This window comes from Acromyrmex echinatior, chromosome 7, assembly GCF_024713525.1.
Source record: "Acromyrmex echinatior isolate Ae372 chromosome 7, ASM2471352v2, whole genome shotgun sequence".
In the NCBI taxonomy this organism is placed as follows: Eukaryota; Metazoa; Arthropoda; class Insecta; order Hymenoptera; family Formicidae; genus Acromyrmex; species Acromyrmex echinatior.
In genome coordinates this window covers 12,452,767-12,479,776 of record NC_141858.1, presented here as the reverse complement: position 1 = coordinate 12,479,776, position 27,010 = coordinate 12,452,767, and the positions used below count along the sequence as shown (strand labels likewise).

At 28.1% G+C, this 27,010-nt stretch overlaps 1 protein-coding gene across 5 annotated transcripts in view; it reads left to right on the top strand.

Moving 5' to 3' along the window:
* The window catches only part of LOC105152297 (trissin receptor), a 76,527-nt gene that overhangs the window by 34,196 nt on the left and 15,321 nt on the right, over positions 1-27,010 (top strand). For all 5 annotated transcript variants that reach the window (XM_087407670.1, XM_011066489.2, XM_087407666.1 and 2 more), the window contains one exon: positions 7,439-7,614. In XM_087407670.1, coding sequence (XP_087263796.1) covers positions 7,439-7,614 — 176 coding nt within the window. The remainder of the gene's footprint in view (positions 1-7,438; positions 7,615-27,010) is intronic.

The window sequence follows — 27,010 nt, the reverse complement described above, 5'->3', positions numbered from 1 at the left end:
GACATCACTTGTTCATTAAAGTAACGCCGAAATCTTTTTATTACATTGTTAAGTGTCAAAAGTTGCGAGAATTTAATTTACTTAATTCGCCAGTAAATGAACATCCATCTTAATTAAATAAAGTAAAAAATTTTTTCAAATATCCTTTACATTCTTCGGTTTTATCGCAGCTAACCTTCTAACAACGCGAATAAAACAGCAAGATTGCTCCTATAATGAAAAATTTTTATTTTCATCCCGTATTTTTCCCGTAATAATTTTTGCATAAAAATTATTAAACGCGAAAGATTCGTTCTTCTCACGCAATGAAGGAGAGGAAATTTTAATTTATTTTTTTTGTGGAATATACGAACTATAAATTATTATTTAAGATTATTATTGATAATAAAAGTAAAGTATCTCTTATATTGCTAATTCGAAATTATTCGAAATTTCTTTTCTTTCGATCATAATATTAATCACATCTTTTCTTTCGATCATAATATTAATCACAAAATAATATTCCAATTTTGTATTTAATATTTTATATCATAATTTCATAAATTGTATCATATTTATCGCACGTAATAGAATGAAGCACTCATAACATTCGACCTATCATTATTTTTCTAACACGATTTTGAACGCACATGATAGCGTAGCACTTATATAAAATAGAATATGTTCAATGTTAACATATTCTTTCACGTCATCACTATTACGTATTCAGCGATAACGCATAATCTTCAGACGAAAAAAATGAAAAGAAGCTTGGATTATCGTCACCTTACACTGAACGGACAACTTTATTATGAACACGGTCTTTTCAGTGGAACGTATTCAGGCACATTGATGGACGTTTGGAAATTTGTTGTGGCTCTCACAATCTTTTTTCTGGCTTCAATGTTGATAAATAAAATTCAGTTAATTCGAGCAACTATATTAGTTGTATCATTTCGTGACGTGCTTATGACATAAAAATAACTCTTTCCGAGACTTTATTTATCGTAAAATTGGATTTTTTCGCAGCATATTTCTGAACAAACAAATACTCAACAGGAAAATATGTGAAAACTCTTTTTCAAACTCAATCAATTTATGAAGAGCATACGGTACACGATATTATCAATATTATCAAAATATGTTACAAAAAAACTTGTATTTAGAACATTTTTTTCTACTTCTTACTGTTTCGACGATATTCGAGAAAAACTATTTTGTTCAAAGAAATGTTACACTTCCTAAAAATATGATGGAGCTTATTAAGATACCTTATGGTACCTTATAAAGATACATGTCCCTTAATTTTGTCTTGTTAGAAAATAATTAATATTCAAAGCTTATCAAAATCGGAGGAGGAGACACTTCCATGAGTTTTCTTAAATGGGTTAATTTTCTTTAAAAAAGAGTTATATCTTTATAAAAATTGAGATAAATATTTTAATCGTAGATCAGTTTCTGTCAAGATGAAGTTCCTGTGAAATTAATGGAAAACCAAGTTTCGTTGTGTATTTATATTCTTGAGCGTTAATTTCCCAATTGAATTATACATGACGATAAATAACCGAATAAGTACTGCGATCCTTTTTGGAGTAATTGTGATCTTTAATAGTAACAATGCATGCTTTTCTTTTCGTAAAAATAAATTTTTCCTTCTATATTGTTAGCAAAGTCAACGACATAATAATTGCTTCAGGAAACGAATTGCCAAATGCAGGACAGAACGGATCGCGACAAAATTCATTAATCTCATATACTCTTTTAATCTTGTTGTTTGCGCATATAACAAGAATTGTAATTTCAAATCGTGTGTGTTGTTCCTTTATCGATTTTTTCTTTTTTATGTTGCCATACACGCGTATTTCGAAAATGTCTTTTATTTCCAATTTTCGTTTCTTTATGAAATTAATCTCTCGTTAATTAAAATTTCATTATGTAGGTAATTTGCAAAAATGTATTTAAATTTTTACTAACAAAAAATTTATTTCAAAAGAATCATTTTTCATTATTTTTCCAATAAATAAATAAAAGACTGTTTAAATAAATATTATTATTTTTTAGTACTTTTACAATTAGTGAAATAAAAAATTATTTGGAAAGCTATACAAAACAAGATACTTATTATTTATTTACTAAGATTATTTATTTACTAACTTTTTAATTTTTTTAATATCAAAATTTTTTATTGTTTCTGGAATTAACAACAGTATGTCATTTTCAAATTGTTTGAGAAATCCGTATCAGAGAGTCGAGGTCAATCCAATGAATTTAATAAATGATAGAGTATATTGATATAAAATGATTATACACTTATAATGGTAGCATAAAATTTATTTAGAAAGTGATTCATTTTGCAATTAACAAATGTTTGTTTTACTAATTTATGGCTCGCGTTTACGAGTTGCGTAATAAATTAATAAAACAAATGACAAATTCAGTATATCCGATTTTTGCCATTTCAACTTTTGCTTTTTTAAAGCCGTGAAGCAAATTTGCAAAATATGCTGCATAATTAATTGTTATCCAAGTGCACTCTCATTAGCGACTTCTAGGAACATTCCATTCTGTCTCATGAACAAAAAAAAGAAGCTCAAGTTTTTTTATAAGTTAATGCACAAACGTATCTTGTATATACATATCTTGAATACCTTTATTATGAGTTACAAGAAAAGGTTAAACTCAAACGGTGAATACGAAAGAAATAAAAATTTCTTCCTAAATCATGGAAAGAAATTCTATGAATTGGAGTTTTCAAAACATTTTATTCCTCTATACAGAAAGAACGAGTTTACTGAAGTATTTAAAAATAAAAATTTAGTTTTTTATTTATTGCTGCTATCAATAAGAATTTTGTTTAAAAAATAGAAAATACTAAATCGAATATAATTGCGGAAAGAAATTTTACAAATAGAAGTTTTTAAAACATTCTTTTATACAGGAAAAGTTTACTGAAGTATTTAAAAATTTAGCTAGATATAAATCTGAAAATAATTTTGTTGGACTAGCAAAATAATTATTGCAGGATGCTCAAGCTGATTGCATATAAATTTTTTATGGCATTAGCTCATTATGCTTGAATTTCTTATACATAATTATTTTTGTAGTTCAACAAAATTATTTATAGAACTGTAGCTAATTTATTAGATTCAACGAAATCATTTTTTTCGTGCTAATAGCTGAATTTAGTCATGTAACGCATACGTGTTACAATAAAAAAAAATGCGTGCAAATTTTTAAATATTTTGTTAAATAAAACTAAGATTGATATTGTATCTGTAATTTTATTGTATTCGATTATTACGTAGAAATATCAGTATGACAACAAACACGTATAACCGGTTATCGACCGATCGACTTTAGCCGTTTATCGATTCTTTAACCCACTTTAACCAATGACCTATTGCACATCCCTTGTCCCAATCACATTCGAAAGAGATAATCCTATTTCCGGTCGATCCACGTTGTACTCGTTTAGAGAATTGAACGATCGCATTTGCCTTGTAACCGTAGCTTGTCACTCCCGTATCTCTCTGTTATGCTTTCCACATAACATAACGCGAGCTCGTAATAAACACGAAACAAGTACAATTACCGTTGGCCACCGTTGGTTCATATCTGTGTCCTTTTACATGGCACATGTGCGTCAAGCTGCGTATTACATAGAAGGAAAGGATGAGTTTGACGAATATGTGCGTTTCGTATTATGCCATATTCATGCCTCTCAGCCACAAATTCTATCACAAACCCCAAGTTAAATAGACTTTTGGAGACACAAGAAGCGTTATTATAATGCTGATGAATCTTTATTTCGGATCAAAAGAATATTCAGAGTTGTTAATTTTAATGAGTTTCGCGAGATAAATATAATAGAAAGAAAGAAATAGAGTTTCATTTATATTCTAATTAATTTTTATCTTGTATCTTCTTATATTTATTGAATATCTTTGTGCATGTAAAAAATAATAGAAATAAATAAAAGAATAATTAATTTTATATATAGTATATATTTATTATGTGTAAATAATAAATTTTTCAGATTGTATTAGGTGTTGGAATTAATTCGTAGCGTTTTTTAATGAAAGAATGTTATTTATTTCACATGAGTATTAAAAAATACATTAATGAAAGTACTTCCCATCACTTGTAAAACGCTACGAATTAATTCCAACACCTAATATATATATATATATATGTATATATATATACATATATATATATGTATATATACAATCTCCTGAAAAATGTATTATTTTTAATTATTTTTTTTAATTCTCTTATGTTAAAATTTTTACTTAAAATTTTTTAATGTATTATAAAATATATAATTAATAATTTAAAAACTACAAAACTTTAGAATAAATTATATTTTTTTATCACCAAAATTGATCACAGAATCCACGGCAAAAAAACAATTTTGCTGAAAGATTTATTTTATGGCTCTAATAATAAGTTTGTTAAATTATTACATAATTATGCTGGAAATTAAAAAATAATAAGCAATGCTGCAAAAGATTTTGATATTCTATCAATCAGTTTGAGTTCCCAATAAAATTATTTTGGTCCTTCCAAAATTTTCAGATCCTTCAACAAAATCGTTCTTTCTGTATAGGTAAAACTAACTCAATAGGTCAGAGACTCTCCACATGTCAACCTACTCGCTGTAATTAATTGTAGCTCGACTTGATTCAATGGTATCAATTGTAGATAATGAAACTGGTATATTTGCCACTAGGCCACTTGTATATGTTTTGCATCAAAACTGAAAATTTCAGATTTCTGTCAGCACGTATATGATAACACAACTACAAGGTCATCAACCGTGTAAGTGCCATATTTTGCCTGCCCTGTGATTTTGCGAGTCTGTAAAATTTATCGCAAAAATGGAAGCACGTACATATATACGTATACTGCAAACACATCAAAGTACTATCGGAGTACTATAAAACGTTTTATCTTTCGATTGCTCCTATAAATCCGTAAACTCTTGATTCTTTCGGACGAATTTATTTGTGTGCTGTGTGCGCGTAATTATACAATAAAAAAATCATAATTAATTCCTAGATAACAATTTGTACCTTACAATTCTAAGAAAAAATGAGAAAACATAAAACTTGACATAAAAGAAAAAAATCATATGCGCCATATTTTTAAATTTATTTTTATGTTACGTAAGTTTGTAAGGATGGAAATGTCGTAACGGTATCGTTTAATAACAGTTAAACTGCTATTTTTTTACAGAACGTATTATGTAACGTTTTTATATAAGATATAAAATATTTAATGCAAATATAGTATTTTCTTTATGGTATTATATCTAATTTTAATTTAGTTTTGATAGAAAAATTTAAAACGTTTATCCGCAATAAAATAAGAAGTTTACTTTAATTTTGTTTATTTTTACTTTATATCTATAATAACTTATTATGATATTAATAAAATTAAATTTGAGAAGATAAATACATTTGTTTTCTCATTGGTCACTTTATCGATCACTTTAACACTCTTGAAAGTAATATTTTATTCGGCTTTATTAGCATGAAAAGGACCAAAACCAGCGGATATTTCTTTCACGTAATTTTGACTTCCCGGATTTTCCCGCAGCATCGAGCTATCTGATCATATATTTTACTATTCTCCCATTTCTTCCTAAAACGAAATTAAACTGGATGACCCTATTATTCTTACAACATTCTATAGATATTTTCTTCACAAAATAGAATTTAGCGTAAAAAAAAATTTAAACAGTAACACTTTATGTTAGAAACTAATTTTTAGTCAATAGCTATAGATTTTTACAGAAAGTATAAAAAATTCTGATATAAATATTTAAATATATAATTTTAATGTTCGGAATAAATAAAAAAGTATGTTTAGCTAAAAAATTGAAATATCTTTTAAAAAAAATGAAATCATACTTGATAAATAAATATATGAAATTTTAATTGATATTTATATAAGATAATTTGAATATCAACTACGTTATAAAGATACATATAATCAATTGCTTTCTCTCTCTCTCGCTCTCTCTCTCGCTCTCTCTCTCTCTCTCTCTCTCTCTCTCTCTCTCTCTCTCTCTCTCTCTCTCTCTCTCTCTCTCTCTCTCTCTCTAATTTTATTTCAATATGTTAGCATATAGAGAAGAAGGTATTATGGCACTATATAAATATAATGACTTCTTTAATATCTCTCTGCTTTTACATACAGCAAATTCTATTGATTATTTGTGGAATTATTTGCTCAGTAAGCTCGCCATTACGTCATGATACGCTAATATCCAATACACAATTACCAGCATTTATTACTTATAACGCATTTTCAAGTATTTTGAAACGTTTTTAAGGTACAATTAATTATACATATTTTTTCGTTCTTTCCAAATTTAAACGTATTATACATAAATATATGAATATTTGAGTGTGTAATTTGTTATTTAATATTTTATTTGGTTATGTAACATTTTGAACTGTGTTAAACAACAGCATGATATTTTGTTAATGTGACTTCCTAAACGTGTTAACTCTCTTTTTCGAAGTTTTCATATCAAAATAATAATTATTATAAATCGATTGTAGCTTACTGTTAATCTACAATTTACAGTTTATGTTATATATATAATATAGATTTTTAATACTGAGCAGCCTACATGTGAAAGAAATTATGTGTACGTATATCTGCATATTCTGTAATATTTTTATTAATTTTGTAATCAAATGTCGTGCTTGTTTCTCTTCGAGTCATTATGCAGAGTGTCGCAACATTTTTATAAATAGTGTCCTAAATTATAAATTCTTTCCTAACTTTGAATCTAAAATCGATTAAACAACACTTTGACGAATGTAATCGTTGACATTTAACGTTAAGTTTTTAATTTAAATATTGATTATTACCAAGTCACGATATATAATATAAATGAGATGTTATCTTCTCCTCTATATTTTACAAAGTACATGATAATTTGACATCCATCATATTGTGCAACTTATTAATTATATATGAAAGTTTTTGTCTAATAACGTCATGCGCCCACTTGATAACTATCATCCACCTTGCTATGTGATTACTGTAAAGTTTAAAAATTTTATGATATTTTAACGTTTATCTCGAAAGAAACTACGTATAAGATGATAGATTAGAGAGAGAGAGAGAGAGAGAGAGAGAGAGAGAGAGAGGGAGAGAGAGAGAGAGAGAGAGAGAGAGAGAGAGAGAGAGAGAGAGAGAGAGATAGAGAGATAGACATATCATTTTCTTTTACTTAATTCTTTTAAATATAAAGTTTAAGATGAAAAACCTAAACTATTGCGCGGAATATAGGTATATAATGTACACAGCACTGTATGTTTCTTTTTACAAACTGTTTTAGTTAATTTATTTACAATGTATCTCTAATGTATTATTAGTCTATTAAGAAAATGTAGTGTAAATGGTTTAATGTCATTAAAGATAAATTTTTTTGTTCTAGAACTTCCAGCGATCAAAATACAATCCCTTACGAGATCAGCAACAATGAAAGCTACATGAACAACGAAACTCTGCTTTACAATGTGTCGTTCAACGAAGATTATATTTTCGACAGGACTGACGTAAAAGTAATTTTCATCACTTTATACACCATTGTATTCGTCTGCTGTTTCTTTGGTGAGTCTTTCGACATTTTCGCATATTTAACAATTAATTAATTTCTGTATTATTTGTAAAAAATATGTCATTAGTTGCATTTGAGAAAGTAGAGATTATGTATTTATGTGTAAACATAAATTTTTTATGTTCAGCAATTTCTCAATGTAAAATCAATCAATGTAAATTATTTAATTAGAAATATTTAAGAACATAAATAAATATTACAGAAATCTAATACTAATCAATTTAATATTGGCCAATTTAATATTGAAAGTCAGTAATTAATTATTTATTTTGTATATTAGAAATACTAAACTAAATAACAGTGCTCTCTTCTAATATATCAAATAAATAAAAAATTGCTATCTTTTAGTAAATTGATCAGTATTATATTTCTATAAGGGCAGTTATAAAAAAAAAACATTCTCTATTTTAATTTATTTCTAATGAATGTTATATACAGTGTGAATCATTTAAAGTGAGTTAAATTAATATATAGCTAAAGAGTTAAAATGTTGCTAATTTAATCTGTGATGAACAAAAAATGTGAAAAGCAATTTTTATATTATTAAATATTTATTAAGCACATATTAATTTGTTCCTAAATAAATTTCATTTAATTAACTCGTATTATTTCTTTCAAAAATATTAATTTATTTTAAATATCTTCTTTTTTTACATTTATAAGAAATTTAAAAACATCGCAGTAAAAGTGTTGCTGCATTTGCACGGTTCGTACGTTAAAGGATTAATTAATCTCATTGTTCATTTACGGAATATTTAATAAGTGTCTACCTTAAATTAAAGCAAAAGACGCTGCGTGGGCATTTCATACGAATGGAGCTGCAATTCGCAGAACTCATATGTCGCTGTTAAGGTGGTTTCATTTCCTCGAAGATTTGAACAACCACCATGCGGATTACTACGAACCACTGTTAGATAGACGATCGTTTCTCCGCAGGTGTAATGAACGCGAGATATTAGTCGGTGGCTTTTAAGAGAAGAAGATTCCTCTAATTTACCGGTTCTACCTAGAGTCATCAATGCATTTACGGACTCGTGCTGAGTATAGTTGAAAATGACGTCCAATTACTCGGACAATGCCAGTTATCAGAGCTATTTTTAGGACCTAGAAGATAGCTTTCATAATTTATTCTTCACAGAAATTTTATCAGAAACTCGATTGCTAGATGATATTTAATTTACATTTGATACTAAATATTTCGAGATTTTCTATCCACAGTATACATCCACAATTTCTTATTTATAATGCTATATCAATTTCTAATTTATCATTGAATCCGTAACGAAGATAAATACTCGAGAAAACATTTAATTCTATTTTATATGATTCTATATCGATGATTTCTAATATCGATTATGGCATGACTTTAATTAATAACTTTATTTAGATTTACGATAACAATTGCGTGTGAATTTCAGGAATATCGGAATTCGATTATAGTTATTGATTATATCAAAATTGCATTTTGAATATGTTATCGATAATCTAGGCTAAAAACTTTTACAATATAAAAATTAATATTGATACACGATAAACATAAATATAAGTTAAAGTAGGAAGATTGACAGTCAAATCTTATCTTTGGTTCATATTTGTATAAGTAATGTTTGTGATATGAAAATTTAAAGAAAATATTAATATTGTACATTACATAAATATAAATTAAAGTGAGAAAATTGGCAGTCAAATCTCATCTTTGATACATAGCGTTATTCTCGTTTGGATATTAGATGATTAATGATCTTTGCGACTCGATTCAGAACAAACGAGAAACATGACGGTGCTGTTGCATGGTCAGGCGCATATCAATGAAATTCACAAGAAATATGATGCATAAAAATAGACAAGCGAAATACGGAACGCGAAATACCGAAAATAATGCAAAATATAAAAAGAAAAACGCGGATCCATAATTATTAAAATTTTGATTTTGACATGTTTGTATTATAACAATCAAAAAACAGACTCTAAGTTAGTAACAATGAAATTTAACACAGGCGATTGATTTTGACGCGATCTATAGCGAAGAGTCATGATATGTCGTATGTGATATGTCGTACTTCTTCCTGGTCACTCGTAAATAACGTAGCTGTAGTTTGCTAGATAGGGCAATAGCGAAGTTGAGCGAAACGTCGATTCAACTCTTCAAACGGAGATTTCTTTCTCTGCTGGTTGGAATTTATGCTCTCAATAAACGCCAGTACGTCCGATATGATCGCGATTTTAAATAGCCCAGAAAAAAAGATACATTTTTATAAGTTTTTTTTAAATGGAGAAATAAAAATTAAAGGTAAACTTTAAGTTTTACTATTTTGCTACTTATCATATACTATTAAACTTATAATGTCAAATTATGTCCAATTTAAATTATTTCTACTCAATGTATTGTTAATTTAATAAAATATGGAATTAAACCATTTAATTCAAAAAAATTTATTAAATTTAATTCAAGCTCAGTTTATTATTTATTATTATAAATATATTTTAGTATGGGCGTTGTTTACTTTGAAACTAATTACAGAAATGGATTGATTTACATTTTGACATACATATAAGTTAAAAATAACAAAATGTCATTTAACTTAAGGATTGAATCATCAGTGTTTCTTTGATATTTAACATATCAAACATAATTTTCATTCTTAAATTACATTATATCTTTACTTTTCCAAATATTTGTTGAAAACTTATGTTAGTATCCGTAACGTATTGAACTCAGGATTCGCTAAGTCTAAGTAACTGTGCAGATTAATCATCCTTGCAAAAAAAATCGTAACAAGACGCTGAAAAAGATCCATCCCGACACGGTCTGTTTTTCATTCCTACATTAGACTTTACTGGAACTTTCTTTCTCGCATTCGAGAAATCAAACAAAACTATTTTACTTTAAGTTTTAGAAGTGTATAAAACATATCTACTTAAACTATTTTCTTCTCAAATAAAGTTAAGGTGCGTAAAACAGTTAAACTGTGTAGAACAGTTATTTCAATACGATCGATTATGATTTATTTAGAATTTAGAATTTAATTAGAATTAGAAATATAACGTTTTCTTGTTAATTCTATAAAAAGTGTCATTTCACATGTGATGAGTTTAGAAATATTCGAAAAAGTTCTCACTATCCGACTCGCGTTTCTCGAACGTACGGTTTCGAAAACTAGAAATTCCAAACATGTGTCACACTGTCTGTTCACTAAATACATTCACTGTTAAATAATTAAATATTCGTCCATCGAATTACAAATTACATGTCAATGCGGATATTTACTTTTCTCATAGCTGTCGTGTTCCTAAACGAATAATTTCGCCGATGACTAAACGAATAATCGATAATTAAAACTGACTTATTGTCAATAAGATCGATTATAATGAAGATGAATTAGCAATATTTAGATTAATATTGCTTTATTAATATTTCCACAAGTTTTCATAATATATATTATTATCATTGATTTATTATATTAGGTGTTGGAATTAATTCGTAGCGTTTTACAAGTGATGGGAAGTACTTTCATTAATGTATTTTTTAATGCTCATGTGAAATAAATAACATTCTTTCATTAAAAAACGCTACGAATTAATTCCAACACCTAATATTATTTTCTTATTTATTAATAAAATTAAATTTTCTTTAATCTACAATTTTCGGAATTTTTTATTATTGTTTTAAAATAATCCAAAATTAAGTTTTTCTTAATAAATACATGAGATATTAATAACATTTAAATTATATAAAGAATAGATAACAAAAACAAAGAAGATAAATGATAATTTGAACATCATTATCTTTTGATCTTGATTGTTATTCATAATTATTTCGAATTTTCGCGTTATATCATTGACAATCATTCTTGAGTCTAATTATTCCGGGCTTAATTCCTGGATGTATCATCTTGTATACATTCTACTGTAGCCGGAAATGCAAATACCGTTGGTAAATCCCAGACAGTGCGCGCGTGTGATCGTTACAAGTTGAAATTTCAATTTGTTTTTCCCTCTCCTCAACTCGTTTTATCCTGGTAGTATACTCACCAAGTGCCAATTTCTCTGGCTTCTTTTTGTTTTGTAAATTACATGACTAGCAAATCGAGCTATCTGGACCGAAACGAACTAAATTGAGCTCCAGTATCATTGAAAAAGCCTTATCAAACGAGATGTGATCTCTATTACGATACTATTATTCCAAATAATACATTTAATAAATTCTCAGATATATTCAAGAAATTTATATTCGATGCATATTGTTAAGTAAACGAGAACATATACCTGTACAGAAATATCAATACAAATACATTTCTTGTAGAGAACAAAGTAGTAAACAAAGCAATATCTTTTGTATTAAAACTACCATGTTATACCATATACAGGAAATGTCAATAATTATTTATGTGTTTTTGTAAAAGCGCTTTAAATAAATTATTATAAAGCATTGTAAATTGTAAATTATTGGTTTGTTATTTACAATTATATATTTTGCATTTATTATTAGTTCCCTCAGTCAAATAATGAGCGAGATTATCGGTTGCTGCGGATTTATAATGCGAACTTATGATTCACAATTTCCTTTACACAGAGATATCCAATCTGCCATCAATACAGAAAATCGAAATGCGATATAAACACAAAACATTAACCTAACTGGCAGCTCGTAAATCCAAGTGGCCAATAATTGTGTATTTCAATAATTGTACGGTTTATTCTGTTACATGTAACAAAACATTCTACACTAAATAATATAATTAAAACGAGGAGACGAATTAAAAGGAGGAGATATAAAAATAATGGCTAGCAAGTCTGATATAATTAATCCTCAAAATAAATATGCTACGTTCGCAGAAAATTTGTACATCTGTCGATATTTCCAGTTATTTATTTAACTACGTACGTTACATATTACGTAATTATTAAGTTTTACTACATATGCTTGCAAAAATACCTGCTTGAAGGATTTTAAAATTTAATTTTATATAGATTTATGCTGCTGCATATCTGTTCAACTATCTTAGATTGTGATATCAAACGTAAGAAAAATATATAAAGAAAATTTTTGCAGACTATATTATAATAAAATATTTTTTAAATATTTGTACTCGATAGAATAGATTTGTAAAATATATCGAAAGCTCTTCTTATATTTTGATAACAAATAATCATATATTTGAAATTTAATAATATGACAAGTATCTGATTGTGATAATTTTATTCTATTCCAAAATAAAAAGAGAGTTTTTTAGCTTATTTTATAAGTATTCAAATGCTAATTATTTTATTGAAAAAAATTTCTATTTTAATATAATTTGCAAAAATTTTTTGTGTATTTTCTTACTTCTAACGTCATCAATCTGAATATCCGGGGAGATCACTTAGGAATCGAATATTTCATTTTAAATATATTTTAATTATTTAGAGGTAAAAATAAACTTACCTAGAAGTATTGACATTTACCAACGGAATGTTATTTATCTATAATTATTTTTTATAAATTACACATATTTAATATAAATAACATTTAATAATACATATATATAAAATCAATTTGAATATTTTGAATATTAGTGCATGGAAATCTCTTAATTATTATAATAATAATACCAACATATTTGTATAAATAATATAATACGTCTCTTTGTTACTTAATTGCTTCAGAATTACAAATTAATAATATTTTAATTCATATACATATTGATATAACATTTATACTATTTGCTAATTACTTTGAATTATATCAACTTTTGATATCATACTTAAACCTATAATAACGATAATCCATGTAATCCTTTGATAAATTATTAACTTTAACATTAATTAATGTACAATAATAATATAACTTTTGCTGCCTCGACTTAAAGTAATGACTACGTTCGAAACGTTGCGAAATCTGTCCGAATATTTACTTTCATCGATTGGACTCTCCCGTGTAATATTCGCAGTAGGAAATAGAATCGGAAAAATTCATTCTTCTTTGAGCAACAATCGAAAATAATCTATTTTCCACCAGTGGGGTTCGATTTCACGCTCATCCGCAATTCTGAACATGGTTACTGCGTTCGTATGGTTCGCGATATGCTACGAAAGGACTCCCCGTTTGCCGGACCCTCGCTGCTTTATGCTGTTAAGACTCGATTCAGCAGAAAGCCTTGAATAGGATACTCACGTGCGACAACGGACAATACGCTCGCTCAAAGATACCGCACTTGAGAATGTGTGCGGAGACTTAAAGCGAAACTTACATAATCTATAGTGCTGGCAAGAAGACGCGATTGAAAGACAAATCGGATTAGAAATTTAGAACCTCCATTTTAGAGAGTCCATTAAGAGTGGAAGACAATATAACTGCTTAGTATTAATAAAGTGAGCTGAAGCATAATGAAATGAATAAATCAACATCTTAATTCAATGATAAAACTTTAAAGAAATTAAATTGTGTGTTTTTATTGAATTTAATAAAGGAAAATACTCTATTATATGAGATAGACTCTTAATATGAGATAGCGGGGTTTTTGCTAAACAAACTAATAAATGGTATTTGTTGGTCCCATTATGAACTTATCGCTTTTAAGATGAAATCTATTTAAGGCCGGTTGTTCCAGCTTTAGATAAACTATGTGATAATTTACTTATTGAATAAACAAAAGAGTAAAAGAGTAAGAATATAAGAGAGCAAGAGAGTAAGACAGCGAGCTGAAGTTTATCGAAAGGTGGAACAACCCAGCCTTAGTGAAAATTCATTATTAGATTTTCCGTGTAATCATTGCAAAAAAAATTTGTGAAATTGGATGTTGTCAAATTTCATTGAGGTGAGTCTTTAAAATCTTGTTTATTATACAAGGTATTCTCCCGGTTAAACCGCTAAACTTAAAATTTAGATTTTATATTTTAATATCTTAAAGCTTATTAAATTTCCTTCAAAATGTCATTTTGAAGAGAATTTAATATAAACTTTAAGATTACATTTTAAAATTCTGTCCACAGACTTCCGGCAATTACAAAACTGTACTCCTGCAATATCTCGTAATAGAAGGACTTTTCTCTACATATAGATATAACTCTGGCTTAACTGGTGCTGAAGGGAAAACTGACCCACGATAGCTCTCAGTGAATGAACAGGTTAACAAGAAAAACTGCCAATTACTCCAAATTATTCAATTATTCAATTATCGTCTTCATGTGTAATGAATCTCTTCTCTCTCTCTCTTTCTCTCTCCCTCTCCCTCTCTCTATTTCTATCTATCACCTGGCACCAAATTTAGTACAAATTAAATATGATAATACTTAACTAACGCATCAACGATTGCCTCACTACACAGAATTCTATTACTGTTCTTACTCTTTTCTTCACTATCTGATATTTTCTAAAAAAAAAAAATAAATAAACATACAGACTGCAGACGTTTGCAAAATATTCAATCATTAATCTTTTTAATTCCAAAATTACATTTCAACAAAAATTACACTTCAACGAAAGAATGAAAGAAATTTTATCTTAATTTGATTCACTTCACATTATTGCTTAATGTTTAAGAATATAGAGACAAGCGAATACTGTTGATTTAATTTCGTATTTATATATTTTTAAAGACAAACTTTTACCTTTTATTTACCTCCATAATGACTTAACAATATTTTTCTCAAAATTGATTTTTTGAGAAATTTTGATCTTTACTTTTATCGCAACATTCTTTCTTGTTTATTTTCTATCGTAAAACATCCTCGCTAAACTTCGAAGAAAATATTTTTATTATTATCTCTTTAAATAATATCTTTCACGAAAATTGTTCAGCTTAAAGTAAAAAAAATTGAAACAAAATTTAAACACTAAAATTTTCATTTAATATTTGCATATTAACTTACATTTTTAATGCAAAATGAAAAAGGTGCACATAAAAATATTGTTCAAAACTTCAAGATAATCAAGGAAGTGAAACAAAGTTTATCTAATGGAGCTCGTTGAAAATTTGATAGGAATTTAAGATAGGCAATGCATTATTTCGTAAGAGAATATATGATGGAAATAGACAACAAATCCAGAGAAGAATAATCGATAAGCAAACTGTGAACGAAACTTTAGAATATTCATCCCAGCAGCTCTCCCAGCTGCAATCCCGTAATTCAGGGATTCATCATGTTTCCCTAATGGAAAAGATGCGGTGTATATCCGGTTTTTACTCCTCTTCTCTTATTACACCGATGATATTATTTCTAACAGAAACTCTTTACGATAATGCGCGTTCTTCTTTCTATTACAATATATTTGATACTACAATATTATTAGTTCTCCATTTTAAACTTATCCAATGCTGAAAAGCATTCTTTTTAGAACAAAGTTAATTATTTTTAATCCAACTCGCGACTCTTGTATTCATTTCTCTGTCCGTGTCGCATTTCGCGACAATTTTCACGTAATCAGATATTGCAAATATTTGTTGAAATTCTTACTTCTCTAGGAACTTGTATACAGTTCGCTCGCGGATAAAAGCGTGAGCGATATAACTCTCGACATGTCTTTCATGTCTTATCGCGATTCGACAGATTATCAAATGTCGTTTCATACTTTTTTAAATTGTTTACAAATGTCTTAGACCTCTTTGCAGTCTTTTCTTACATTTTCTCTTTCCTTCCAAGTGCGTGCAAAGGAAAACACTTTCAAATCTTTTAACGTACATGACACTCTAAATTTGTGACACTCTAAAAAAATATGAGTGTAGTTTAACACCACGATGTATATAATTTTCACCGTATTGGTCTTAATATTAATCATACAATTCCTCATTTTTCTCATCATCGATAATATATAGTTCTCAAATATATAGTTCGGTTGGACACATTAGTGTGTACTGATGCATATTAAAGGTATACACAAATCGACATAAAAATATATGTTTACGTTGACATAAATATATGTATAAATATATGTTAAACAGCGAAATCGTTAATATATTGTATTGTGCTGTTTCGTAAAATTTATTTTTAATATTTTGTATTTAACATTTTATCATTCAAGATATTTGCATTTCACTTTTAAATTCAGATTATGAACAAGATTGGTGTACAGCTTGAATATGCACCAGTGCGCACTAGTGCATCTAATCAAATTCGCTGGATGACACGCTATTCTTCATGCATTATGTTATCGAAATATAACAGCTCGTGCAGCGACTCGTAAATAATATCAGAGTCACGCTAACACCTCTTATCAAGCGACGGAACAATCAGATCCACGCAGATTCGAAAGCGACGTTTTCATACCTTTATAATCTAACATTAAATATAATTTAATACTGACCAGTTTATTACTGAAAAACATACTTAACATTACTTATAGGTAGGCTCGGTTTCACTAATACAAGATTAACTTTAATCTCGGTTTAACTTACTATTTCACTTTTTCTAATAATTAGTTTTCTTATTATCGAATTAGAAAAAGAAAAAGATAAATTGAGCCGAGGTTAAAGTTAATCTTGATTAGTGGGACCGGGCTTTATTTAAACAAATAGTGGTGGTGCTTTTAATACTTAAAATAATTTATTATTATTTTTCAATATTAAATTGGTTAATACTTAATTTCTGTAAGGATATTCGTAAGTGCTAAACGATAAACGAGAGCTCTTTCACGAAACGTGAAACATTCACGACGCATGCAATTTCCAAATAAATCGTAAAAATATAGGTCGTCCCTTATAATGTCCCTTATAATGTTGCAAGACCAAAAAATTCTCTCCAATCTCTAGTCGAATAAAAAGAAATGCAGCGAATCCAAAGGATATTCTACGAGCGATAAGGCTGTTCACATGTCACTACCATGCTCTGCTGACCACGCTGTTTCCTCAAGATCTTTAACACGGTCACTGCACGACTTAAACTTGAGATGTTTAACCTTATCAGTCGACTTTTTATTTTCTTTTTTTCTTCTTCGGAAAATTCTTAATTTAGATATGTATTATAAAATCAAATAAAAAGTAGAGAAATATAATGAATTTTATTCTGTCTTGATCGAAAGTATGAAATTTTTTTGCAAGGGGCGTTTTTTTAAAAATGCTTCATTAAGAGTATTGTTTATTAAAATAGCTTATATAATACTGAATACAAAAATAATTTGCAACTGTTAATACTAGAATATAAAAATATTATTTTTAAATATTAATTATCGTGTAATATATAATTTGGTAATTGTTAATACTAACTTCGTTGATTTATGTTATATATTTAAATTATTTGAAGAATTGAAAATATTTTATGTAACTATTCCCAAAAACAATCCTAATGTAATAACAATATTTCAGAGTTTTTAACATAAATGTATACCAAGATAATAAGAGATTCAAATCATGAAATTAATTTTGAAATGATGGGAAAGCATAACAGCGATATTGCTTTTCGAATTCCAATAATATTGGTTCAAGATAGAATTATCTCATTGCAGCGTTATTCGAGAGATCTAATTTCTGATTCTTTCTAAAAATACATAAACGTGACATGCAACTAAAAAATATCCGACGGTGTGGAAAACATATACAAATTTTGCGAAATTGACACTTTCAATAATGTTTGTACAGGAAGATAGATAAGCTTTAGGTGGTGAGAGATATTCGCATTTGTGAGGATTCAACGCACATACACGTACAACGCTGCGCGATATTATGAAATTTATAGTGGCATGCACCTGTCGCCTGCCGCGAATTCACAAAATATTTCCGCAACATCCCTCTCGTCCTTTTTCCCGGCAATCGAGTACGATCTGCATAATCGTTGCAAGAGTTATCAACACTTCCTGCTGCAACGCAAATCTATCATACAGAGTATATATACAGAGTGATGCACAAGCAAAAATCATTTTGTTTTGGTACATATTACTGTCCGTTACTATCAGGAAGAAATTCATACGTAGTATCTCATAGTTTTGAATAATTATAGACATAGAGCTGTTCGAATTTCTCTTTTTCTCTCTCGCATCTCCGCGCGAAGGACAAATTATACAGAGTTGTAATTTAGGTTCTATTATCTCAAACAAGTAACACGCAACTTTTACATGCGAGTTACAAAGTGCACATAAAATTTCAAGCAATTTGAATCGATTTAACCAATTTTATTTCTATGTCTTATCTCATTAAAAAAGAAAGCTAATTCTTTTAATATTTACATAATAAAAAAGTTCACATTCACATCGCAATAAACTCACAATAGTCACGAAAAAGTTGTGATGTCACTATAAGATTATCAAAGAGTTAGAGTAACATTACATTATCTTCATCTGTATATATGTTATAACAGTGTTACAATAAGTACAATTCTTCTTATAGCTACATAATGATGCCATAGCGATATCATACCTGTGACAAAGCGAACATTTGCACGTCATCGTGACTTTAGTGTGATATCACTCCTGTGACAGAACAGACATTCACATGTCACCATGACTTCATTGTGATATTATTACGACCTTTTTGTTATGGAAATAAATATTAGAAAAAGTAAAATATATTTTCTATTTAACTTTATTCCATTAATTTATTTTGCAAGCATTCAAAATATTACTAATTTATTTTTGTATGAAATTTTTTTCATTCGATAAATTTTATTGCTATGGGGATAAATATTAAAGACTAAAATTTATATTTTATTTAATTTCGTTTCACATATTATTTTATTTTGGAAACATTCAAAATACTATTGTATTTTTGTATAAATTTTTTTTTTCTCTTAATAATAATCTTGATATTCTCATATCTCTCAAAATATTAACATTTTCTTTTGAATTATCGTATATGTACGCTTCGTACGTCCAAAAAAAACGAACTAGAAATGCATTATGAAAGGAGCGAATAAGATTTGCGAATCTCGACTTTCAACCAAATCCTTTGCTGAGAGTAATCGATAATACGCCGCATTTATGAAAATTTAAACCTACACGATGAAATAAAAAAGTGGCCCTGAGATGGATATTTCTCCGATAACTCTTACTAAAGGAAGCTTTCTTGAGAAAGCAATGATATATATACAAATATATTATATGGCGAATTTTACGCAGATGAACTATTATGAGGATACACAAGAAGCTCTCTGATCTTTTATACACAAGACATTTTCAATTCAAATAACGTATCGTATCTCCTGATTTGTGAAATCTTTAAACTTCTAACAAATTAAATATATTGCTAAAAACAGAATTGAGATTAACACATTATTTGTAACGTCATTACCGTTATTGTTATTTTTTTAATAACGATTATTATTTTTTCTGTCTGTAATGGTAACAGCAACGTCGTTTTTTTACAAAAAGTAATGGTAATAGTAACATATTATTTTTAGTAACATTCCCAATCCTGATTAAAAATCAAATCAGCCATGTAATAATTAATAAAATATTTGAATTTTTTAATTAACAAATATTTAAGAAATGAATCTCTAGACACGATCGACCTAGAAACACTCAATCCGAAAGTAAAGAGCTTAAATAACGCTCAATGTACAGTTCCGTAGTATCTATCGATCATAAAATATGTATGTTACATGATATACAATGCGTGATTATATACATTGCGATATTTATCACAAAACACACGTAGCACATCAGACGTGTACTTTCCGTTCAATGTAGGATGCAGTGCTATGGAGAAAAATCAAGTTTTCAAAAGAATCTATGTGCTACTATATATCAAAGCGATGAAGAAGACCCTTGATGTGTCGGAGAGACGGAAATAGGTGATCTACTGAACAGAAGACACTTATTGGACAAGTACTACAGACGCTCATCGGACACATGCTTCAGTTTTTTTCCTAAGGAAAATTAACTGAGGAATTTTCGTGAAAAACATTGAAATTTCTTTAACAATAATGTTTTATGAAAAAATGCGACTTACGTATAGTGTTACTCTGTTTAGTCATAAATATAATCAATTACTAATTCGATTATTCTAATTATTTTTAAAAAAATTGATTTTTTTCAAAATCATTAATTTGATTAACCCGGTCAAATTGTTCTAACATTAGTGTGAACCATGTTTAAATAATATAATATTAAATTGAAGGCGAATAAGTAGATGCTACGTAAATTGTAACGAACAGAAAGTGCAAAGTTAACAAGATGTACATTGTTTGCACATGAATTATTAATGGAAATGTTAAAACCGTGATTTCATAATAGCACAGAATAGAATTATTTAACTTTTTAAAATCCACAAAATGATGTATCCTTTGAAACATAAAAGAATTCAAATATTATCATTCTATCTTAATTACAAATCAAGTTTAAATTAAAAGCAAAGGAGTAAATTTCTATTCTTCTAATTTGTTTCGGTTTCTTTAAATGGCGTCTTATTGATTTTAACACAGAAAGAATGATTTTGCTGAAAGTATCTAAAAATTTTATTAGATACAAATCTAAAAATAATTTTGCTGGATTGTCAAAGTACTTATTTCAGTAGAAATCTCAAGCATGATGGAAAAATTTTGCAATAAATTTTGACATTTAACCATTCCCTGTTTGAGAGTCCTACATAATTAATAGTCCAATAAAATTATTTTCAGATTCATATCAAGCTAAATTTTTAGATATTTCAGCAAACTTCTTTCCTTGTAAATATTAACATGTCCATATTTTTAATATTTTAAGTTGAAAAATAATTATTAACTTAAGCAAAGTAAATATAGTGACTTCAGAATAAGAAATACAGCTTTTTATTTCGATATGCATAACATAAAGACTTTGCAAACTCCAGTTCTTTTAACGGAAAATATTGTCTGAAATATTTTCTATTGACATATCTTACCGCCAGTAGGAAAAGTTTTCCTTGTCTACTTTCACAGGGATTGAAATTACACGGAAAGTTTATAATAACGCGAGCATTATTTCTCGGCAGACATGACGCACAATTATTTTACATAGCGTGCAAAGAAGCTATATTACGCATAATATAAAAAAAAGCAGTGAAATAACGAAGGGTGGAGACTTCCGCAGAAAAATATAACACCACTTTCTTCCTTTAAATAATTCTTTTCTAAAATAGATTTTATTTACAGTTTTCTTGTATTCTTTTACATTTTCCGAAAAAACGAAATATAACCATTACAGTAAAAGACTGTATGAATTATGATAACAAATTTTCTAATTACTTTAAACAATAATGCAATTGTAATATACTTTTTGTTGTTTTTATGCTTTGTATATTGTGGCAAATGCAATAGAAGTTCTTATATATATGTAGCCTCAAATTATCAATAAAGTTATCTGTCCATCTGTCTACAAATTTACATTAAACAATAGTTATTCCTAATGTTCAAACATTTGTATTCCGTTATCTAGCAGTTCTCATGATCTGATTATTTCCGATTTTCCAAGCGAACAGATTGGATCTCACTGGGGATGCCGAGGAGGGGATGTTATGAATTAAATAAATGCAACGTACCCAGGTGCACAGTGAAAAAGGTCGAACAGCAGGAGGATTTGAATTATCCTCTGTTTGTATAAATGTTTTGGCCGATTTTATGATAGCTATATAAATTCACGTGATTGTTCCGGCAAAATTTCGCTCGAAGAGATCCATCCAGCGTTGAGTGTAAAACACGAAACGATTTCCGATTAATGTCACGTACACAACTATTTGGTGAAGTTACACCACTGAAAAGTTCGTATAATCGACAAGTTTTAAAATCACTTTAATAGGAATTGAAAAAAATATAAAATGCTGCCCCTTTCTATTGTAAAAAAAAATGAGACATAATCCTTTATATTTAATAATCGCAGTCGTATTTAAAGATACGTACAAATTCCTATGATATCGTGAGAAGAATGGCATTTTTAATTAAATACAGAATTTCTCATAAATAATTTAATTTCTTTGCTCGAAGAAGCGCCAGTGTTTTATCCTTCAAATGTTTATTGTTAGTATAAAAAATGTAATTTAAAAAAATATGTATTGTGTAACTATTGTAATTTGTTGTCATAAAATATGTCGCTTCTTCAAATTTTCTTCATATCACGTGTTTCATATTTCATTTTCACACTTGTGAAAATTCTCCATTTCGCAAATTGAATTCGTGATGTGATTTCCTTTTTCGTTATAATTCTTTATCTTTTTAACTTTTCCGTCAATTTGCCTGACGAGAAACTTTTCTACATATCGGTTTATCGATCCGTGAATAAATTTGTAGCTCACCAGTAGTCCCAATGCAAATAGATACTAATTTCCGTAAAGCATCGAGAAAATACTTTTATTGATTTACATTTTGACATATTGTAAAATTTGACGTAAAAAAAGAACAAAACGCTTAAATGGAGAAAGAAAATGTAATGAAAAATAATAACGGGTAAAGTAGATATAGGATTGTAAAATTTATAGCATTGTCACAAGTTATGAAAAACGTTTCATTTTTGCAACATCAAATTTAAATGTCAAGTGCTTTTCGACAATTTTAAATTTTAATTTACATCAAAAAATATTTAATTTTTTTGTAGGAAATCTTATTATATGAATACTCAAAAATTAAAATGAAAAAACTTCTGTAATATTAATATAAATATTGAGTTTTATTTTAATAAAAAATTCGAAGTTGCACAGCACAAATAATAAATAAGTAATAAATTATAATGCAATTTCAAATCTTCTTTGAGAAAAAACTCTCTGTATTTGATAATATAAAGTAAAGAGAAAGATAAAGGAAGAGACGAAGAAAAGAGTGAAGGAAGTAATAAAGAATAACGATAACTGAAATCATGCAGAGAGTTCGTAAAATATGGACACGCAATTTTGTGTAAACGAGTAACTATTGGAAAATGCGATCGATCCTGCAAGCAAAACTTCACTTTTTTCACATATATTATACATATATGTATATATTCGCCCGTATTCATACGTGAGCATATGCAAATGCTCTACTCAATCGCAAACTTTGTGAACAGCCGGTGGAATTATTTATAATGCTGGCTATTCGCAAGTAAAGAGTTTAGGACAAATCGATAATAACTTCATCAATCGTTATCTTTCTAAGTCCCACGTTCTTCGTCCTCTTATCTTTATCTTTCTTATCCTTATCTTTTTCTTTTTTACTTTCTTTGTTATTCTTTGCAGAGAAAGTAAACGAGATGAAAAAGTGATCGATCGAAAGGACACAATAGCGGTGCAATGAGAAATAAAAATTTTAACGGCAGGAGAAGAGAAATTTTATTAACAAAAATCATTAGATTGCGCGAGAAAGCGGAAAATATATCATGATAATTCTGATTTGTTATTTTTGTATGGGACATTAAATCACATTGTCATTTCTTTTCCTTTTTAGCGTAGAAGTCGGTTTTTATTTCTCAGATATAAGCACAATATCGTTTGACAAGATCGTGAATTAGTACCAGGTCAATTCAGTCTATGGAAAAAGATCGCGTAGCTTTAATAAATTAATCTTTGATCTACGTTTGTATAAAGAACGGTAATCCGATGCGAATATTCCATTCAGTCTTTATCGTGTACATTTTCGAATTTAAAAATGGAAGTGTTCATGCTTTTCCATAAAATTAATGAAGCATTAACGCTTCGATTGTGGCTAGTTCATTAAGCTAAACGTTGCTCGCTCAGGCAGATACCTTCTTGCTTGTTTTGCGTAAATTTACCATTAAAGGGATAAAAGGGAAGAAACTAATAGAGACTTTGCGATAACGAATTTCAGACAAGATAATCGCTATTGTCATGTTAATTCATGTAAACAATGAATAATAATGTAAAACTTTCTCATGATACCAATTAATGATTACAAATGAATAAATTGACAGCCAGATAAGAAGAATTCCAAATAATAAACAATTGCTTTTTCCGAAACATTAAACTTTATTTTTTCTAATGAGTATAAATTAACAGAAAAATCTAAATCTATTAATAATTCAATTACTATTTAATCTTATATTTGTGTGTAATAGTACTTATAGGCCATCGATTTGCAGGCAATAATTTTTCTGCACAAATGAATTGTCGCACGTGGCAAATGGGATATCAACAAACAATACTTGGCAATTAATTTGTGTAGGCAAACAAGATTCTCTGGTCAGAAGAAGTAACGATTTTTAATAAACCGTAATATTTATTATTTTTCTGTAATAAACAGAAAACGACTTAAAAAAAAGTTATACGTAATTTTTGTAATTTTTTCTTTTTTGTAATTATTAATTCTTTTATAATGTGAAATATTTTTCATGCTTCGATCCTATTTCCGATTGTTGTTTTTTTTTGTTAACTTTGCTGATCTATGATAATCATGAATCATATATATAATAAGTTAATAACTTTATTCCAAAATCACAATTTTTAATTTCATAATTTCCTAATTTCTGTGAATAGTTTAACGGATTCGTTCATAATAAGTGTCTTCAAAAGTATGCAAATTTGCTAGTTACATTTTATGCCTTTTTGTTATTGGCATTCGATTGAAACTAGCCGAATTAACGAGATGCGATCATTGTCGTCAGATAGGTGCTGAAGCATTCGAAAGCTGCCAGGAATGTTCTATTTAACAAAGAGAATTCATTCGTATTCTCCAGTGTCTGTCTGGGATTGCGTTAGCGGATATATCCTGGAATGGGGCACCGAGCCGTAATTCCAGTAGAGAATATCTAGGGAACAGTACGATATTTCTCGTCTGGACACGATAACTGGCAGTTATTATGTTCAAATAAAAGGAAAGAAAACTACAGAATATAGGAGAAAACGCGAAAAATATGTAATTAATTTTATGTTTATTAATTTTAATATTTAATTATATCAGTTTATAATTGGTACAATATTTCAATTATTATTAATTAATTTTTCATGTAAAAAATATGAATTTAATATAATAATTTAAATGCAACAATTAAAATTTATTATTCATATATTAATGTATATGTATTAGTTTAAATTGTATAGCGTCTGCATATACAAATGAAACATCGAACAGCAACAATATTGTGGTATCAGGATAACAATACAAATTACTTCCTTTATACAACAATCTTTTTATAATAATCTCTATCCCAAACAATACCAATAATATATCAACAGGTACAAACTGTTTACAGTATTTTGTATGAGGCAATTCATCCAACATTGTTGAACGCTATAAAACGTTTTTCACACGAAAGAAGAATACTTTACAGTCCCTAGATAAATCATCACCGCGTACTTCATGTGAAGTCGCTGAGAGAGTTGGGAAATTGAAGTTTCCACGCCGGAAGTTCTCGGAAGAACCGTGTAGATGTTACTTATTTCGTTACTTCGTCGTATTTTTGAAGTTTTATGTTAACGTTTGTTCACTTAAAAACAATGTTTTACATATTTTCATAGACTAAAACGGAACTGTTCAAAAATTTTTTTTTATAAAAAATCCATTGTTTCTGTCGTCTAACGTAATTTCTATAACAAATGCTTTTTACGTTTTATTTTCTTTTTTATATAGAAGAAACAATTCTTATAAAAGTTATGCTTCCTGATCAATTTAAAGATTTATTTTGATTAATAATATTTTAAGAAAGAAATATGCATAAGAACAAAGATAATGGTTTTTTAGATATTGAATCCCGTTTATCAAATTACTCTCTTGTCACACATACAACACACACACACACACACACACACACACACACATACACACACAATTTTGAAAATTTGATTAAAATTACAAAAATGATTATTTTCATGTATTTTGATATATTATAGATACAACTATGACATGTTAAAAAAAAGTTTTATTTCAAAATTAGGTATATATATACATATATATATATATTGTCAGGACTTTCAGCTCTTTAAAAACAGACTTGTCAATTATGATTAAAAAAATATTTGCAATTAATCGTAGAATCTATTGCATCAAAATTGCAACTTTATATTTTCAAGTATAATAGCACTATAAATTAATAAATAATAACAAATAATTCTAAGATTAAATATCAGACAATTTCTTTTAGTTCATCCATTGTAAAGCATTGGATCTATAAAATATTTATCTATAATACTTTTTATTATAATTTAACACATACACGTATGAATCTAGATAGATCTGTCTGATGTATAACACAATATCTAACACAATTTTCAAAGATCTGTTACCTTAAAATATATAAAAAGTAATATTTCACTCACTCCAAAGTTGATCATTTCACCATCACTCAATGCCTGTTCTAAGTTTCCTGCTCTTCTTCCTTCTCCCCCCGGTCATTTTTCTCCTCTTAAAAAGGTTGTCAAAGTATGTTACTCACATATCACTTGCAAGAATTTCGTTAATTTCGGATCGCACGTGAATTCTCTTAATCGTAACGTACGGCGACACTTTCTATTTTCTAACTAAAACATGTCATAATTGCGTTTTGAAAAAATGCAAAGATTTGCGGAGAATCGCGCACCTTCTCGGTCGAGTAAAAACAAAGATTGAAAT